The following is a 19,708-nucleotide window of genomic DNA, read 5'->3' as shown; positions in this document are numbered from 1 at the left end:
AGGCAAGGCAACCGATAACTTGCACTGGCCTGGCCCTTGCAGACCTTGCAAGGACTCGTGCAAACCAGCTTGGTCAAGCTCTTAAAGTACAGGCACATTAACAAAAGCAGGTAACCCTGTTAGTGCAGCATCGCAGTGTCAGGGAAGAGCCCTTCATCCCATGCAAAGGGCAGATGGCTTCTTGGCATCTCTATTGCCAGGAGAGGCTGGTGAGGGGGTTGCAGCAGGGCTGCGATGCCTGACAGTTTCCCAGTTGCACCATTCTCCTGCAGCAGCAGTTTGCAGCCAGTTCCCCTGGCAGGCACCAAGTAAATCTTCTGATGGGAGGGGAGACAAGTCTACACCCTGCACCCCCGAGGCAGCTGCAGAAAGCAGACATGCACTTGCCTTTCCCAGATCTCACTGTCCCCTGGGGACCTTTGGGAAGCAAAGCCCATACCCCAGAATAGGATAAACAGAGAATAAGCTGCAGCCAGAGCCTTCCTCCTCAGGAGGATGCTGACAGCTCCCCACACCCCGCGCACATGAGGGATGGATGCCAGGACATCAGCAGGAGCGATGCTGGTCTAGCACTCTGCAAGGTCAAGGGGCCAAGGAGAAGACAGTTCAGAGCTGGTCTGCGTACAAGGCTGTGCTGTTTCACACCTGGAGCCTTTCAGAGAGCATTTATTTAAAGCCGTTTCACACATTTTAACTGCTAGGATAAGAAACAGTCATGGGGACTGGTGATAATGGGAATGGGTCCGGCATGCTGTCAAACCTGCCATTACAGCCAGGAGGGGAGGGTGAGTAGGTGGGTACCGCTCGCCGAGCTGTGCTGCCCGCAAGCCCCTGTGCAGACAGCCGTAGTCACGGCAGGGCAAGGGCAAAGCCTCTTCTGGTACCTCAGTGCCGGCAGCAACCAGCAACCGTCATGTAGGAATGTGCCTCTAATCCTCACCATTGTGCCAGGGCCCTGCCTTCCACCTGCTCAGCACCCCCCAGGGCTGCTAGCTCCACAGAGGGCTGTACCAGCCGTGGCAGGCATTGCCTGGCTCCACAGGGATGCAGGGGTGCCAAACTTCACACCCTGTCAACGCAGCCCCTCCCAGCCACAGCCAACGTCAGCAGAGAAATACCCAAGGATGATGATGGCACTACTAGGAAAGCACAACGTTACCCCTTTTGTGTAGGGCTGGATTCAGAGATGCAGAAAGGTCCCAAAAAGATAAGCAGCCTGGGGAACACAACCAAAGGCGTCGCTGCATCCTGCAGCAGCTGGAGTCATGAGCTGCATGCAGATGAGCCCAGCTGCCTAACTGCCCTGACACCCCCCCAGAAGCAAAACGCTCCCCTCGGTAAGGGAAAGCTCATTTTCTGCACCCAAAGCCCTGCTGGAAGGTCGCAGGGGAGGAGGATGCTGCGCTGCAGCCAAGTGAAACGCAGGTGTCGCGGGACGTCGATGGCAGTGCTGCAGTGCTGCAAAGCGGGAGGAGGATGCAACAATCCCCGACGCGCAGGAGTGCTGTGAATCATCTGCAGGCACCCTGGATATCAGCCTGCCAGGATGGGCGGACCCCCCTTGCAGAAAGCCGCTGTTTACACTTATAAACAAGCTGTTTACGCAGCCCAAGAGAAGTTCAACGATAACAAGGACAGATCTCTTCCTTGGGGCCCAATCCAGGCTCAGCACAACTCACCCCTCCAGCACAAAGCTGGGGAAGGGGGTGCTGCTCCTTCATTTGCAGTTTGCCTGGTCAGCTATTCCCCTATCCAAAGGGGCTGTGTCCCTCTCCCTTCCCAAGCACCCAGTATGGGACAGCTCATGGAAGCCCACCAAAACCTTTGCATGGTCCAACACCCACGCCGGGTGGTTGGTTAGCTTTTCCCTGCAGCTCTGCAAACCAGACAGCAAATGTTCATGCCGCTGAGCCTGCAACTTTGCAGACAAGCGCCAAACAGCCAGCAGCAATTCCTCCCAATTAAACCTTGCTGCCCTGACCCAGAAGGTCTGGTCAGCCAAGCGAGCCAGCGACAGCCTGAGTGCTGCCTAATTCTCCCCCTCCTCCCCCCCAACTCTATAAGATACACTAATTAATTAAGATCAACCCAAACTAAACAGTTGGCTCTGCTGTGCTGCGTGGAGCAGCTTGTAGCAAACTCTTAATTTGGGCGCTGGCATCAGTGGGAAAGAGACTCGCCCTGCTCCCCATCTGCACCGCTCCAACTTACGTTTCCATTTGCCTTAGGCTAAGCTTTCAGTTAGGCTTAGGTTTAGAAACCAGCCTGCCCAGGGTTCCAGTCCAGCCAAGACCTCCCTACAGAGCTGGCCCTGACCTGGGGCACCCACTGCAAGAGCCACGTTTGGGGGAGACCCGTGTCCAGGAAAACCTCCCAGAAAACGTCCCTAAAACTGGCAGAGAAGTGCCAGGTTGCAGCTGTCCTCACAGCAGGGCAGGGCAGGGCAGGAATGTTCCCTGCCTCCCTGATTCACCTGCCCCTGATTCAGCCGGTGACTTGCAGGCCAGCCCTAAAAAGCCCATTTTTCAGAAAGCAGCAGCACAGGGGCAGGCTCTTGGCAGCTCACAGGGAGCATCCACGCAGGCAGATGTCCCCGAGGGTTCACACTGTGGGAGATGATCATCACAACAGCAGGCTTTTGGGACCAATATCCTGCTCTGACCAGGCTGGGATGGACCACAGCCTGCCCCTTGCCCAGTGGCACTTTGGCTGGGTTGAGAGCACTGTGGAACGCTACGGGGAGGACAGGGAGGACAGCATCTGCCTCCCGGGAAAAGAAGGTGCCCATATGCTACCATAACGTGCCGTGACGGCAATCCACAGACAGGGGCATTTAGTAGAAACACTTGAGTAATTTTTTTTTCCAACAGCAGGGAGAACCGATGCAGCAAAAGCACGTACCCTCATTTTATCTCTGAAGCACTCACAAGAAATTAACAGATCAATTGGGAGTCTTTTGTAGAGCTGGTATTAATTTCCTCCCAGCTGTAAAAAGGAAATGAGAGACATAAGACATCAAATGGACTTGCCCAAGTCCCCAAGTGAATGGTGTGAGAGCTGGTGTGAGAATCAGCAGCTCCCAATTTCCAGTCCTATGTTTAGATAATGCTTCTCCTTCAAACCAGAAGAAAAGCCAAGGACACTCTGCAAGAAATGCAGATATTAAGAAAGACCTAATTGCTATTAAAGACTGATAAACCTTTGGCACCTTGGACTGTCACCCAACAGCTACAGCATTTCAAGTAGGGAGGAAAACATGGAGCCAAATGGAGATGCTGCTGGAGCAAGCAGTGGTGGCATGGGACACTTCAAGGTTTGGTCCCAATCACATCTTGAAGAAACCTCTTCCAGATCCAGCTCTGCACAGCTGTGAGCAAAGCAGCTCTCCTCCACCTCTCTCCAGCTCCAGAGCTGCCCCATGACAAAATGCTGCAAAACCCAAGGTTCTCCTCTGAAGGAGCTTTGAGAAACCAGTCAAGGGTTAGGCGCTACGTGCCAACCTGGCTATTAAAAGTCTCCGGTGACTTGCGGGTACTCTAGTGACCTCGATCCCCGCTGACTACATTCCTCTAACTGGCACATTACAAGGCCACTCCCAAACCACAGGTTATGATTAGCAAACCTGTTTAAAGCCTTCAGGCATGCTCCATGCACAGTTTTTCTAAGGTGGGACCACATGAATATTTACCAGCTTGTGACATTCACTCAGCAGGAGCTGGGCATGCAGGTACAGAAGCACACGGGGACAAACTGCCACGCAAATTTCTGCTGTTGCTGCTCCAAGACTCATTTAGACTTTTTTCCATCATCTCTGGATGGGTGCATCCCACAGCCAAGCCAGTAAAGCTGGGCTCTTCCTGGCACAGGCCATTTACCCTGGAAAACCAAGTCTTCTATAGGACAACAGCATCCTCATCTAGGTTCAGATCCTTCAAAAGTATCAGAACAGAGACAGCAGCTGGACTTGAGCATTTTGAGGAGGCCTAATAAGAGAAGGTCTAGAAAAATTGCTCCAGCTCCAGGGAAAGGGGCCAGGAGCTAAACATAACTCCCAGCCACGCTCTTCCCAGATTGCTTCAGCTGTGACACTGGATGCCACGGATAGCTAGGCTAGGAGGGGTCAGTGCGGCATGTCTGCCTCAAGCTGGGAGATTTCTATACTAAAATCCTCCCAGTTACTTTCTGCACGGTGCAAAGCGAAACTCCATGCTGCTTAATGCAGATATTGAATTGCTCTGGAGCAGAAGGTACCCAAGGCAATGTGAAGAGATGGCACCTGGTCACCCAAAATAAGGCTCCTGTTGCTCTCTCAACTCCTGGCTCTCAAGCACATGGCAACACATTTAATGCATGGTTCCTGCTGGCCCTTGAAGCCTCAGGAAGAGTTAAAGCTGAGCCAGCCCAAGGTGACCACAGACAAACTCCGCAGGCAGAGCAATGCCAATCGCCCTTCCCAGGAAGGGCAGATTTCCTACCGGGAACACGGGCAGGAAAGACAAACAAAAGCTTTTCAGGAAATAACCTGTTGGTCTCCACTCTGACAGGAGGGAGGAGGTAATTGCAATTATCACTGATTACTACCGGGCTTTGCAAACCAGACAAAGCAACACCCACCACTCAGCACACGCCGGAGGTGACTTGAGAGCCAACGCAGTCACCTTCACTTCTTCCCCAGCTTTTGGCACGAGCTGCCAGCACGCTCTTACCCCACTGGCTGAGCCCAGCATGGCAAGAGCCCGGAGCTGGAGAACCATCCCCATCAGATGCCATTTCAGGCTTCCAGCATCCCCCCTCAGCCAGAACGCAGGCGATGCTATTTCACACCCAGCCAAGCTAACAGAAGAGCTCCTGGGAGCAGATGCTCGCACTCCAGGAGAGAAAGCACCCAGGAGAGAGAGAGAGAGAGTAATGCACCCCCCAGGGATGGAGGCTGCCATGGGAAAGCACTCCCAAGGGAAACTGAGGCACTAGCAGGGCTGGATACACCAGCTCTTCTCTTTAATGGCCTGTGCATGCTTAAATCTATGCCTGTGGCATTTCTGCTACTAAAATCTCCAGCAGCAGGGTGGGAAGCTGCCTTCTCTCCAAATCCATCATTAAGATTTCGCATGTCATGACTCCAAAATGCAGAATAATTCCAGGCACTGAAAAAAACCTGCTGCAAAAGGGAGTCTGCTTCTGCAAATGTGTGTCATGCAGGCTTGATAAATAGAGGTGAATTACTTCCCTACCAGCACCTTCTATTAAGCAGAATTTAAGAGCTGTCCCTTGAGGTTGATTGTATTGCGACTTTCTGGAGACAAAGACCACTGATCCTATGACGTTTATGAGTCACCCTTGGGCAACCCAAGGAAACGTGTTTGTTCTCTTCTAATTACAAAAAGTACTTTGCCTTCTCCAACCTTCCGCTCAGGGATCTCAAAACATCACCCCAACCTTAAATGAGCCTTTGGTCAGTCCCGCCCCTATCAAATCCATCACACAGGTGGGTCAAGCTGTCTTGGGAAGGAACCCCAAGCTATGGGGTGACATATCACCAAAGGTGACACACCACCAAATTTATTCTCACTACTCCACTCCAAGCAATGATCAATCTTTGATCTCGCCTTTTCTGACAAACACGCAGCAACGTGTGTGTGCATGCCCATCTGTAAAACTTTTAATTTCATTTCTTCCTTCTCAAGCAGAAACACATGTGTTCTGCCCGAGGAAAGGCAGAAGAACAAAATATGACAAGATAGCCATCCCTCAATTAACACACAACTGGAAGACATTGGAAAATTAGAAAGATAAGCAAGATATAAACCGCCATGTAGAATAGATGGCAATCGCACAGCTTGCCTAAGGGGGTACATCAGCTGGCACTGTGAAGTGAGAGGACCAAGCACCGATATTTGGTTCAAGTCACACCATTGCCACAGTTTCCCTGCTCCTCTGCTATTCCCTTTGAAGCCGGCCAGCCCAGATTTCAAAACACCGAGGTTGTTATCAAGCCTACACCAGCAGCTTTGAGCCCTGATGGGCAAGAAGAAACTGAAGACGACCCAGGCAGGCCAGCAAAGCCAGCGTAGGGGAGAGGTGTAACCCAGCTCCATCTCTGCTCAGCAAGGCTGTGTTTTCACAGACTATTCTGGATGGATATCAGTTTTTATTTGAACAAATTAAGCCTTGGGGACCGAAAGGAGGAAAAAAAAAAAATCAAATGTTTACGAGGCAGTTGCAGTAATTCATCCTCATAATTGTTTACTTTTAAAGTTTCCTCTCTCGGTACCCACAGCTCCAACGATGCTCCAGCCAAACACCAACTCCTTCACGACGCAGGGACAGTCTCTACAGCCTTCACTACCTCTGCAGTCTGCAGCCAAAACCCAGGACTTGCATGAGGGAAAAGGGAAAGGGTTATGCTAATGAAATACTCTTTTGCAAGCCTAACAAGCTTCTAGTTTATACAAATGCCATTGAGATGTCTGTCTGTCTTCTGCAGAGGAGAGGCTCCAGTCCCTCGGTGCCACAGGTTTACACACTTGTAACCCAAAGAACGACCCTCCCCCCTTCCCTCCACCACCACCCATTTTCCCCTTCTCCCACATATAATTCTCAAACCCTGAAGGACTCTATTTAGCCATACTAATTGCAGACAAAAGACGTGTTCTCCACCCCACTAATTCCCAAGGGAACGCCAGCACCTCTGGGTATCGTGCATAAGCCACGGCTGGGTGCTTGGGCAATTTGGGACAGAATACATGAACCAACCAGGACAAATATCAGCACGTTCTGCTCCCACCCCACAAACCACCGCAGCTCTGTTGGAGGGTTCAGGGGAAGGACAACTTCATGGCGTCTCCCCAAAAGTCAGGCCAGCACCCACCTGCTGCAGGACTCAACAAGTCAATGCCCACATCCCAAATTCCACCTGCAGACACTGCAGGAAGCCAACCCATCCCTCATCCCCAGTATCAGGTGTCCAAACCTTCATTAATAAATGGGATGAAACAACAGCTTCCGTTGCTGAGTGGCTTCAAGGTCCAAAAAGCAGAACCAGGCACCGCTGTGGGTGACAGGGTCCCTGCAGGGAGCAAAGCCATGGCTGCAAACCAAGTGTAATTCTGCTTTAATGGACATTAAGGCTCACCAGGGAGGCATGGGCTGTGATGACGACATGTTCAGCTTTTCCCACTCCATCAACCATCCCGTATTTCACAGCAGGAACCTTTCACTCTTCCAGCCCTAATTAATCTAACGGTTTTCTCAGATCCATGGAGGGAACAGTTTGGATGGTTTTTTGCTCAGACACCAGCAATGGGCAGAACAGGGAGGGAAAAAAAATGCCATGGCTGTTCCTTCTGAGATGGCAAAGCAGAGAGAAAGGGAAACCACAGCACGCGTTTGGATCATTCCCCAATAAGGAAGTGGGAACGCAACAAGTCTGCATTAGAAGAGACTGTTTAAATTATCATGGCAATTTACACTTTTGCGGCACCAGCTGAAAACGGGGAAATGTCTGGGGTGATCTCAAACCACACGCCACTTTGGTACCTGCAGCCCACACATGAAATAAGCTGGGGCTGCCACTTCTGAGCGGGTAGGTTTTAAGACAAGCGTTTCCCTCTGGCTCAGCAACAGAATCCGCATCAACCAGTCCCATGGTTCCAGCTGAAACAGCCCATGAAACCTCTGGAAGCCCTTCCCACCAGCCAAGCTTTGCTGACAGAGAGGGACTTTTCACAAGGGCATGTAGCAATAGGAGAAGGGGTAATGGCTTTAAGCTGGAAGAGGGTAGATTTAGATGAGATACTAGGGATAAATTCTTTACTGTGAGGGTGGTGAGGCGCTGGACAGGCTGCCCCGAGCAGCTGTGGGTGCCCCATCCCTGGCAGTGTTCAAAGCCAGGTTGGACGGGGCTTGGAGCAATCTGGTCTAGCAGGAGGTGCCCCTGCCCAGGGCAGGGGGGTGGAACTAGCTGGGCTTTAAGGGCCCTTCCAACCCAAACCCTTCTGTGATGGCCATCCCCAGCGAAGCCTGCCCAGCACAGCCCTGCCTGGTGCTCTAGAGAAGCCAACGCTGCAGTGGCAGAAGGGCAACAGAGATAACCTCTGGCACGCCCATCCTGTATGTCAGACACACGTATTTCCAACATGATGATGAAGGCTGGGGTGACACACATCTTTCCCATCCCCTTTACAAGCCTTTCAAGTCTCACCGCAGTGGTCTCCCCATGCTGGTGGCTTTGCTCTGGCGTGTTTCTGCTGCATCTGGTCTCAAGACCCACTTCTCACATCCTATGCCACCACAACACGTTTCCGACCCTGCTTATCACCCCTTGCCCAAACAAACCCTTGAGTCCCTCAACTCACAGGGACCTCTGGGATGACCCCTCCAAAAGCCCTTGTTTCAGGGGAGGGATGGGGGCTGCTAAAAGCATTTGACAAGCACCCAAGTTTTTAGCACCCAAACCTCGCTGCCAGCCAGCTGTCACCAGCCTCTAAAAATGTTTCTCTGGCAATTTTAAAATTGTCCCTGTTCTTTTGTGCACAGAAGCCACCCTGCCATGCCCAGAGCCTCTGTGAGGCTCCACAACCCCACTTGCATCTGTCATGTCTTGCTCTTCTCTTCCCAGCTCCTATCACCAGCCCGCAGGCACCGGGAACTTCCTTAATCTTGTTCCTCCCCAGACACCTGCAGTGATGGGGACAGTCGGTACTGCCCAAAGGCAAGCACTGCTGCAGGAGCAGCACTGAACTCCAGAGCCTAACACCAGGATACCCAGTGCCCAGTGAACCAGGCTGAGATGTGTCACCAAAAAACCCTCAAAGCAGCAATGTGTCCCCACATAACACACTGCCACCCACAGCTCTGGGCTCCCTTTCTGCTCGCTTAGCACAGACTCTTGCTTTCCACCAACCAGCCCCACAATCACACGGTGGTGATTTTTCTGGAAGCACCAGGTTGGCGCTGGCTGCCGTCAGACGGTCTGGAGGGAGGGGGAACACCTCAGACAACTTCCCTGACCCAGACACATGAAAAAGCTGAGCGCTGTGAAAGAAGGACAAAGAGACAGAGCAATGACTCAGTGATTGCTACAGGCTCCAATCCCAACCGGAGTACGGCATCAGGCAGCTAGCTAGTGTCTTAACGCGCATCAATGAGCAAAAGCAGGGTAGGAGAGCTCAGCCGTGAAGTAGTGCCTTGCAGGGACCCTCTGAGCAGTCTCTGGCATGGACATGTAAGAAATCAAGTCCCCGTGTATTGGGTCTGGCTGAGATGGAGTTAATTTTCCCCATAGCAGCTCTCATAGTGCTGTGCTTTGTATTGGTAGCTAGAAAGGTGGTGATAACACACCAGTGTTTCGGTTACAGCTGAGCAGTGCTCGCACAGCATCAAGGCTGTCTCTCCAACACTTCCCCCTTACCAGTAGGTTGGGGATGAGCAAGATCCTGGGAGGGGACATAGTCAGGAAAGCTGACCCAAACTGACCGCAGTGATATGCCATACCATATGATGTCTGCTCAGCAATAAAAGCTGAGGGAAAGGAGAAGAGGTGGGGGCATTTATTACTAGGTTTGTCTTCCAGAGCAACTGCTACACGTACTGAAGCCCTGCTTCCCAGGAAGTGGCTGGACATCGCCTGCTGATAGAAAGTAAGAATAAATCTTTTGGTTTGCTTCCATGCATGGTCTTTGCTTTTGCTTTATTAAACTGCCTTTAATCTCTACCCATGAGGTTTTTATTCACCCCCTGTCCTGCTCAGGAGGGGAGCGACAGAGTGGCTTGGTGGGCATGTGGCATCCAGTCAAGGTCAACCCACCACATCCCACTACATGCTTGAGCTGCAAGTTGGAATGGCCAGAATGCTCCAAAGAAGCTGGGAAGCTCTGAGATGCTGAAGAGCCATTTGGTGCAGACAGACGGCCCCACAGACAGACAACAGGGCATGCTTCGATCAAAGGCAGCTCCTAATGCAGGATGGAAATATGACTGCTGTGCGTTTCCACTTCAGAAGGTAAGGCCTGAGATGTGCTTTGGAGACACAGGTAACCCCAACTCTTCCCCAAGGTGGATAAGAGCTGGCAGCTTGCAATAAAGCTCTGGCTACCAGGCCCCAGCAAAGGGACTGCAAAGGGACCACTGTGTCCACACAGCCAGCAAGGGGACTGATAACCACAACCCACTATTTACATTCCTGAGTCACTCCTTCCCCTGAAATGGAAACGCGTTTACAGTTGGACCTGGATCCCACTGAACATCTCCCGGAGCCACATGAGCCGAAAGGTCAGTCCGCAGAGTCAGGAAACCAGGTTCTTGTGCTGAGAAATCCCCAGCCCTTCCCTACCGCTCCTCAGGGCATGGCGCAAAGGAAACCCTTACAATATCCTTGCAAAACCTTGGACACAGGCACAGAAGATTTCTGATTTGGTTGTTTTACAAAGGTCTGACCTTCTGCAGCTACGCAACAGGTTGAGACAAAGTCTGGTTGCAACCCTCAGCCGCAAACCCTTCTCCACTTTTACTGGCAAAGTTGAGCCACCTCCAGATGTGGTCTGCATGCAGCTGGTGGGGCTTTGGAAAGGCATGGTTGTGGCTATCCCTCACCCCCTCTTCTCCTACACAGTCTTAAAATACCACGTGAGTATTAAGTAAAGCAGCCAGCACCAGCCTTCCCCTTCTCTACCAGGATTAACAAAGCAGAAACAGCCCACACCCACAGGACACCCTGGGGTGACAAGTCCCTCTGTCCCAGAAAGCCACCCCCTGTCAGGTGGTAAATCCTCCAGGAACCAACATCCTTTGAGGCATTTTACAAAAACTACATCAAGAGAGGAAGGGCTCAACTCACACCTTTGATCCTCCAAATTCATAGTTAGGGCTGCTGGGGAGAGGGAAGGGACAACGCCGGGACTCATTTAAGCCTCAAAAGCTGTTTAAAGCATCAAGAGTGACGAGGGGAAACTGAGCAACAGGACCAGGGTCAGGCTGCATCTCCTGGCCTGGAGAAGAGCTCTGTAACCACTTCGGAGTTCCTCTACATGGTCACTCCGCACTACGCTAGCAGATGACACCCGTAAGCCATTCACAGGGTTGAAGACTCAGTTTCGCAGCAACATGTGGCTCAATCCCCAGCCCTAACCCAGAAAAGGGGCATCCAGAGCTGGAGAAGCCGGGGAAGGACAGTAAGGAGGTACTGAGCTGTCATGCACAGCCCACGCTGCACAAATTCCCCCTCTTGGAGAAAGGATGTTTGTCCCCTGCACCACAGAGTTTTGCAGGGTTATGGTGATGCATCAATTAAACGCACACTAGCAGGAGAGGTGGGGAGAGAGGAAGCACCACAATTTCCTGTTCTGCTCATCAGCCCCCTTCCCCTCTACATGGAAACTGGACGCTCCAAACCCTCTCCAGTTAGGAAGCCTGGAGATGTGTATGCCTCATCTTGCCATCACAGGTTGTACTGCACACGCTTGCAGCGGTGCCTGGTTGTGTAAGAGCTATCCCTGGGTGAAAAAAAGCATATTTTGCTGCTCCCGAATGACATCCTCTGATCCAGGGTGGTATTGACGGGGCCAGTATTTAGACACCGAGCAGTGAGACATTTTTGCAGGTCATGCACAGAGGGAGCCTGAGTATTCAGCTGTACCAGCAACTTGGAAACTACGTGCCAAGACAACATGAACAAGCAACGCTATCCCCTTCAAAACCCTGGAGAGGAGGCCAAAGAGAAGGATGCCCCAGGACTGCTTTGCTGTTGAAGCCCCTGTTAGAGGTGTAGGTAGCCTAAGGTACGGATTTTGACATAATCAGCATCCCTGGAGCTCTGCAGAGCACCTGCCATCTCCAAAGGACCCTTGCCAAACTTGCAAGGCAGCTCCTCCTAAAATATACCCCTTAAACACGCAGTCTTGCATAATACTTTTAACACGTAAGAACCGACGGTGCTCAGCTCACCGCCAGAAATAACTTTTCCTGCAGCACAAATGAGTCCTAACTTCAGGCAAGGGTGGCAGAAACAGCTTCACACAGCAACCCAGTGCAGTGCCGATGACAAAGGGTACCTGTGGGAGGGGGGCAGCCAGCGGGCAGTGATGCCCCTGTGCCCCCCACCATTTACGTCCCTGGGGAGCCGCTTTCTGCTGCCCATTCTGGTGCTTTCCAGCAGTGGTTTCTCAAAGCACACCCCAAGCAGGGCCGCAGGCCAATGCTGTTAGCCCCTCCTTTCTTTACCAGCTTCCGCACAGATACTTCTGATTTCATCACTCTTTGCTCTCCGAGGCAGGACTGAAAATGCAGTGCAATAGCCCCAAACAGCTAGCAGAGGTCGCTTAGCATGCACTAGGTAAGCCCTCGGAAAGGAGATTTCCTGGCTGTGTTTCCTATGGCAAGGTACCTTCTAGCTGAACGTGCCTTAAATCATTTTGGGCAAAGCCAGGAAAGGATAAACCCCACAGATCTCACCTAGTTCCACTCTGCCCCAACCACTTGTCTCCCAGACAGGCAGGAAGCCTCTGGGTCTGAAGTGTTTGCAGTCCTGCGCCTACACGTAAATAAAACACCCAGGAGGGATTGTGAAAATGGGGCTTTACCTGCCTACGCACGCTCACAGCAGGCTGGGAAGGGGATAAGGTATTTTTAGGAAAAGCTGGGCAGGGAGGATCTGAGCTCCTGGGGGTCTCTTGGACCCCGCCAGGCCAGGCCAGGGCATGGTCTCCAACAGGCACCAGCTTAAAAAAGCTCCCAAAGCAAGATTTCAATCAGCAAGCTGGAGCACTCCTGTTAGCATTATTAAACCACTGATGGTAACTGAGGAGCAAAACGAAGGAACACAGAGCTCCCTTCCCTTCTGTCACCCACTTTAAGGCAGGGACTGGCAAACATTTCACCTGCCCTCTTGGCTTTATCGCCACTAATAGGACTGGGTCCAGCTCGACCTCTGCACTGCTGGAGGCTGGGTCCAGCACGCTGGTGCCAGTGAGTGTGGAGCAGTTACATCACATCACACGCTTTGGGGTAATTCGCTTGGTATTGATCCAGCTGCAGAAGTTTGGAAAACACTTTGTCACCAACCTCAGTGACTGATGCTTTCCCAGAGCGAGTCATTGTAACGGGTGACTTTTCCCAGCCCCCTGGCTCCGATGCTGTTATCTTTAATGCAGGAATCCTCAGCACGTTTTGCAGCAGAGGCAGCTGCCTACCCTGGTTTGCTGCGGAGTGGGAGGAAGGGGAGGCTGAAGCACTAGATTTTTAAGTGACTTTTCCAAGGTTACAAAAGGCATCTGTGGTTGAGAAAGGAAGCAAAGAAACAAACCAAACGCTTCCTCCCTGCTGCTGCCTGAGTGCCAAAGGGAGGAAAGCAAACCTGGTCCAAGTAGGAGATGGTCAGGGGTCAGGGAGCACCTTCAGCCCCGCTCCTGGAGAGCAAGATGAGCAAGCCGGTGCCGAGCAAAGGGGCTGGGGTGCCACTGCCCTGCCTGCCAGGCTGATGCTGGAGATCCAAGGTCGTGGGGAGAGGGTGCCTGGGGGGTCGCATAGGATGTGCAGGGGAATTTGCCCTGGGATGCTTGGGAGCATCCCTCCCTGGGATGCCTGGGGGACCCTCCTTGGGATGCTGGGGGCTGCCCGTCCCATTCAGCCGGGGGGGTCCCACCCTGGGATGCCTAGAGGGCCCTCGTTGGGATGCTCAGGGTGCCTGCCCCATGAAGCCGGGGTCCCTCCCCGGGGGTGCTGGGAGGTCCCTCCAGGGTGCCCTCCCCCCAGGACCCCCCGCCACACTGCCGACATACCCAGCTTCATGAGGCAGGCCAGGAGGATCCAGAGGGAGATCTCGAAGGGGATGCGGACGTGGGTGTAGTCGATGCCCAGGACGGGGGAAGGCTTTGCGGGGCTTGGCGTGCCCCTCGCCCGAGCCGTTGGCCGGCTGCTTGTTCAGCGGCAGGATCTCCTGGGCCGAGGGGGGCGGCGCGGGGGGTGAAGCCCCCGATCTGGTCCTCCGGCAGCCGGGCCGGCTGGCCCTGCGGGGGCTCGGAGCCCAGCGCGGGGTTGGCCTGCAGCCCCAGCAGCAGCAGGGCCCAGGGCAGGGCGCGCAGGGCCGCGGCGCCCATGGCGACGGGGCGGGGGGCGGCGGGGGGGCTCGGGCGGGCGGCGGGGCCCGCCGGCGGCGTGGGGCAGGAGCCGCCCCGCCGACAGCCGGAGCGCAGCTGGGGCGGCCGCGGCGCCGGGGCTCATCCCACCGAGCGGCCGGGGCGGCCGCGGGGAGGAGGCAGGGGCGGAGGCAGCGCCTGCGGCGGCGGGAGGCGGGCGGGGGGGCCGGGGAGGATGGGGCGGCCTGCGGGGCCCGGGGCCGCTGCGGGGAGGGGGATGCTGCTGGGGGGGGCTGCAAAGCGGGGTGCAGAGGGGGTAGCGGGGGTGCTGCTGGAGGGGGCGGGCTCTGCAAACTGGGGTGCGCGGGGGGAGCTGGGGGGTGCTGGTGGAAGAGGGGGTGCCCTGCGAAGCTGGGTGCAGGGGGGAGCTGGGGGTGCTGGTGGAGGGGTGTGTCCTGCAAAGCGGGGTGCAGCGGGGAGCTGGGGGTGCTGGTGGAAGAGGGGGTGCTCTGCAAAGGTGGGTGCAGGGTGGAGCTGGGGGTGCTGGTGGGGGGGGGCCCTGCAAAGCGGGGGTGCAGAGGGGGGAGCAGGGGTGCTGGTGGAAGAGGGGGGGCCCTGCAAAGCGGGATGCAGAGGGGGGAGCTAGGGGTCCTGGTGGAAGAGGGGGTGCAGGGCAAAGGGGTTGCATGGAGGAGGGGATGCAATGCAAGATGGGGTGTGATGCCGGGGGGTGCAGTGCAAAGGGGGGAGCAGAGAAGTGGGAGTGTGCTACAGCAAGGTGAGATCCAACTATAAAGGGGATGCACAGAGGCAAGCAGTGGATGAGGGTGCAAGCCTTAGAGAGGTGCAAGGCAATATGGGGTGCAAGGAGACAAGGGGGTGCAAGGCAAAGAGGATATGCATGGAGGCACAGGGTGCTAATGTTGGATGCAAAGAGGCACGGAGCGGGGGGTGAAATGCAAGGAGGGGTGCACATAGATGGAGGGGTACGAGTCAAAGAGGCCCTAATGCAAGGGCAAGGGAGTCCGAAAGAAAGGGAGGGAAACAGGATCTGCAGACTGGCCTGGCAGGTGCCCACTGCTGGAGGGGTGCAGTGGGGTGACACAGCAACACACCATGCCCAGCAGTGTGGGAGTGGCAGGGAGACCTCAGGTGCATGGCCCAGCCAGGCCTCACGGGGCCAGCAGAGCAGCCACCTGCCTCCTCTGTGTTTGAAGCTTGGAGAGGGACAGCCATGGTCTGCTGAGCCTCAGCGGTGGGATTTGTGGAGCAATGACTTCTAGGGGGATGGGCCTGGTGGGCATTGGCTGCTATTCTGGACCAACATGGTGCTGTAACCTCATCTGTGCTTGTTGGTACCATCGTGCCCTTTGCACGGGTCAGCAGCGTAGTCTGAGTCACCAGGAAATCTGATAAGGCTCTAGTAAAACCACTGGAGTAGTGTGGGGGGGTTGCTCAGCACCGTGTGACTGGGCTCAGCCACCCTGATTTCTTGGCTCTGCTACCTACTTCCTGAGTGTCACGTGTGTGTGACTGGAGCAAGCAGAACCAGCGGGAGTTTTGAACTGATTTATTAGTTAAACTTCAGGGGGCAGAGGAGCCTTTTGGTGAAGATGCAGCCCCTAATCCTTGGAGTACTCCGCGGGGAAAGGCATAGGCCCTTGACATGTCACATGGTAGCTAAAACTCGAGCTTTGAAGGTTACACTTGCTGGTTTGCATTGGTTACATTTTTGTTTTCGGATGGTGTCAGCTCCCAAAGTGCTGGTGGTTGGACTCGCTCAGGGCAGGCTGCAGGGAATGTGGCCTTTCACCTTCCTGGCAGACAGGAGGGGAGCGCAGCAGCCTTGCTGCAGCTCTTTGGTGGAAATCATCAACAAACGTGACCTGTCAATTAAAGTGAATCATCAACGTGAGCAGGAACCAGCTAGGTGTGTCAATTCCTCTCTTCCGCTTGGTTATGTTCTGGATAGTCAAATTAATCTGTTTTAGCAATTAAACAAGAAATCCTGAGCATTTCTCATTTTGAAAGGGCTTAGTCATATCTGGGGGAGAAGCCTGATCCTAGACGACAGCAGTTGGTACTCGATTCAGCTGAAGCAGGACCGTGCACTGGCAGCATGCAGACAACTAGACTTGTTCAGGAAAAAACACTGGGGGGGGGGGGGCGGTGTTTTCTTTCGGGAACGGTTCCTAGAAGCTAACACTGATACAATATTCCCATTAAATAATTGAGTCAGATTTTTCTGCCTCCTCTTGCCTGGATCAGTCACAACCTTAGTGGGTTTGTCTGAACCGGGTATTATATCTTTGCCAATGGGAGACGCAGCATCAAATTAACTCTTGCTACTTTGGCTGGTACGTTCCCAACTTGCTTGGCTGAATGCTACTGGCTGGACAAGGGCCTGGCAACCTATTGAACTCTGCAAAGGAGTTCAGTTGGTGCAAGTTCTTGACAAAGTGGAAAGATATTCCTGCTTCCTCCGGATTGGGAGATGAAGACCTGGAGACATCCAGTTAAATCTGTGTTCCCAAACTAATCCATCAGCATTGCAGCACTCTGACAGTGGCAAATATCCCAAACAGGGCCTTGGGGCTTGAGCTGCCTTGGGGCTTTTTGCAGTTATTTGTGTCTTCTGTTAGGAGAGCAGTCCAGTTACCTCCAGCTTTTCATGGCCCAGCTGAGATGCTCGCCGTGATTCTTGGAACTTGCACTGGGAGGGAGTGTAATTAGGATTAAGCTTCTTAACCTGCAAAGGGAGAGCAATACAACCACATGAACAGGCAGAGGGAGCTTTAAAAATGTCCCATCAAGCAAATTACATAAGTTACAATACACCAGAGCTTACCCTGTTGTATCTTGGAGAGCAAAATCAGACTGTGTATATAGCTAAATTCATAATTGTCTTCCTTGGCCCCTGGAAATACTTCACACCTCCTGCACCTTGAGCAGCTGTGCAGCTTGGCACCTTCTCTGACCTAGACACCTGCATTCCCCCTGCTCATCCAGGCCATGCAAGTGTACAGAGCTTCATAACCCAGCACATGCTGCTGCAGTACCCAGCAAATGCCCAGTTATGTTCACATGTAAATCATGCAGAATTTGGCCTTTGTATTAAGAGAGTCCTCTATGAAGCTTTGCTATTCTGTTGTAGCTTTGATCAGAGGGTCTAAATATTTTCCAGCAGATGTTAATCTTCAAAAGCTAAACATCATTTACATTGCACAGGGAGGTAAACTCAGGAAGATGCCAAAGGGAAGTGTTTTCTGAAGTCATGCAAGGAATCTGCAGCAGATTTGCTCAAAAAACCCAGGAGTGCAGATCTTGCTGTATATATATGGCTATAGCCCACACTGGCTAGAAGAACGTGTCTGTATGTTTATAGTCCATTTCTATATTAGACCCAGATCTTTCTTTCTCATCCTCTGTGCATTTATTAGATAAAGATGAACTGGGGGGCACCACTACCTCTCTTCCCGTTTACACTTTGCCCCTGTTCCCCCATCCCCGCTTGTGATTGCTGAGCAAAGTGGGTGCAGGTCAGGCTTTCTCTCTCAAATGATTTTCTTTTTCTATTGTCTACCCCAATAGACAGCACAGTGAAGTAGGAAGTAGAGGATGCACGACTCTGAATTTTATTTCAGCTGCTCTAGTCCAACCACTTCAACCTGCAGACAAATCCTGCTCCAGCTCCAGTGCTTGCTGGCCAGATGTCTGCAGGACAAATGGTGTTGCTTCTCTCTCACAGAATAAGATCTGTCTATGAACCTGTGTACGTGCGTGCTGTGACTATGTAGCACGGGGTGTAAAATATAATTTTTGTGTGTATGTTGTGTTCTTTTTACGCTGAATTTTCTATTTTTTCTGTGTATAGCACAGATCAAGGACAGGCATTAAAAAATGCCTTCTGCATGACTTAAATGGTTTTCCCTCAAACACTGTAAGAAAGGCAAGTCCAACTCTCAGGAAATTTCATCCCTTGTTCCCCGTGCCTTTCTTTGGACTGAAAACCCCACAGCCCTGTTTCAAGAGGATACTCTCCAAGGTGATGTTTATCCTGCAGGAGGTCAGGTGCTGGGAGGAGGATGCCTTGTTTACATTCCTCATCGTGCCTCCAGTTCCCTTTTAGATTGCAGGCAGGAACCTACAGCTCTTGTCCTTGTACCCCTGGTCCTGCTTGGCTTCAGTCACCATTACGTCTGTCCGTCACCAGCTTGGAAAAAAATCAAGCTCCTGTGCCCCAATTTTCTCTCCATCAGCAAGTAAAACTTACATGTCAAGGGCATCCAAAGCCTGCCTGATTTTCTATGTAGAGCTTTAGAACCCCATGAGGATGGCATCTGAGAAAAGAAGATAAAACCCCATTGTAAGGATGATAGTGATGTATCCCAGTTATTATTTGTTTAATTAAGAGCCTGGACAGATGCAGAGGCAACAATTAACAATTATCTTCCGTAAAGAACTTTGACAACAGCTGAATAAGTTAATAGGTTATGAGATGAAGACAAATCATTACAGCTAATGGGTGATCTGTCATTTATGAGTCTGGAGGTGTACGGGAGAGTCCTCACGCTTCCATGTAATATCTGATTTAAGGGGCTTTTTGTTCCTTCTGTTAACACAGAAGAGGCAAGTAGCAATTTTCTTTTGTTGTGCAGCTGGGATTATCTAGGAGCCATGGAATTAAGTTTTAAATCAAAACTTAAGCCATTATACTTTATTAATAGACTTTGGAATGTTTAATTGTGGAAATAAAGTATGGAGGGATGAATTAATAACTTTTGATTTATTTTACACACACCCTCTTTTCAGAAGGGTGTGTTAAGATAATCAGGATTAGTGGAAATGCCAGTCTTGCCTTTGCCCTAAGGTCTGGTGGCAGGGTCCCCAGAGCCAGTGGCCGGGTGTGCTGGACAGCTGGAAAGGCAAGGTGAAGGGAAGGTTTTTGCAGACACTGCCACCCCCTGGCTCTTTCCAGAGAGTTTCCTGGGTTTTTTTCCCTTAAAAAACTTTGTCCAGCCTGCGGGAGCTGTGCACTTCACTTCTACGAACTGCTGGTAGAAAGACCAAACGCCGGCGGGCAGGGATCAGCTCTTCCGCAGGGACTCGGTCACAACCCGCTGCTTGGAGATCACGCTGCGGTGGCACTGGCCTGGCGGCTTCCCCTGCGGCAGGGTGATCCGTGCGGGATGGCTCCTAGCCGCAGCGACGGGACGACCACAGGGTCATGGAAACGGGGTCCGCAAAGCCGAAGTCCCCGATCCAGGCCGTCCTTGAGGGCGGGTGCGGCGCAGCCCGGGCCCCCACTGGGGCGAGTTCGTGAGGCAGCTGCGGCCCAGGCCCCGCTGCGGCCTGCAAGCTTGAGTGGAGCCGGGAGCAGCGAGGGCTGGCTTTAAGCAGCCCGCAGGTTTGGGGATGGGGGAAGGAGAATCGCGGCAAGGCCTGGCGGGAGGGACGGAGGAATGTGACCAGGCCCTGAGGCTCAGCGCGGCAGACGAAGACCCCAAGGCTGGCGGCCATAACTCTCTTCGCCGACAACTCCCAGCAGCCCCTTCGCGACGCCGCGCTCCTTCCCTCCCCTCCACACCGATTGGCCGAGCCCTCACGTGGCGCTCTGCCTTCCCGTTGGCTCAGGGAGC

General features: G+C 53.0%; 1 protein-coding gene across 1 annotated transcript in view; it reads right to left on the bottom strand.

Moving 5' to 3' along the window:
- SLC9A1 (solute carrier family 9 member A1) overlaps nt 1-14,221 on the bottom strand; it is a 31,508-nt gene extending 17,287 nt beyond the window's left edge. The window contains 3 exon segments of the mRNA XM_005238305.3: nt 13,773-13,857; nt 13,859-13,954; nt 13,956-14,221. Of these exon segments, the coding sequence (XP_005238362.2) occupies nt 13,773-13,857; nt 13,859-13,954; nt 13,956-14,090 (316 nt within the window). The 5' untranslated portion in view covers nt 14,091-14,221.
- Between the last annotated feature and the right edge of the window lie 5,487 nt (nt 14,222-19,708).

This window comes from Falco peregrinus, chromosome 3 (genome assembly GCF_023634155.1).
Source record: "Falco peregrinus isolate bFalPer1 chromosome 3, bFalPer1.pri, whole genome shotgun sequence".
Taxonomy (NCBI): domain Eukaryota; kingdom Metazoa; phylum Chordata; class Aves; order Falconiformes; family Falconidae; genus Falco; species Falco peregrinus.
This window is presented reverse-complemented; position numbering and strand designations above follow the sequence as displayed.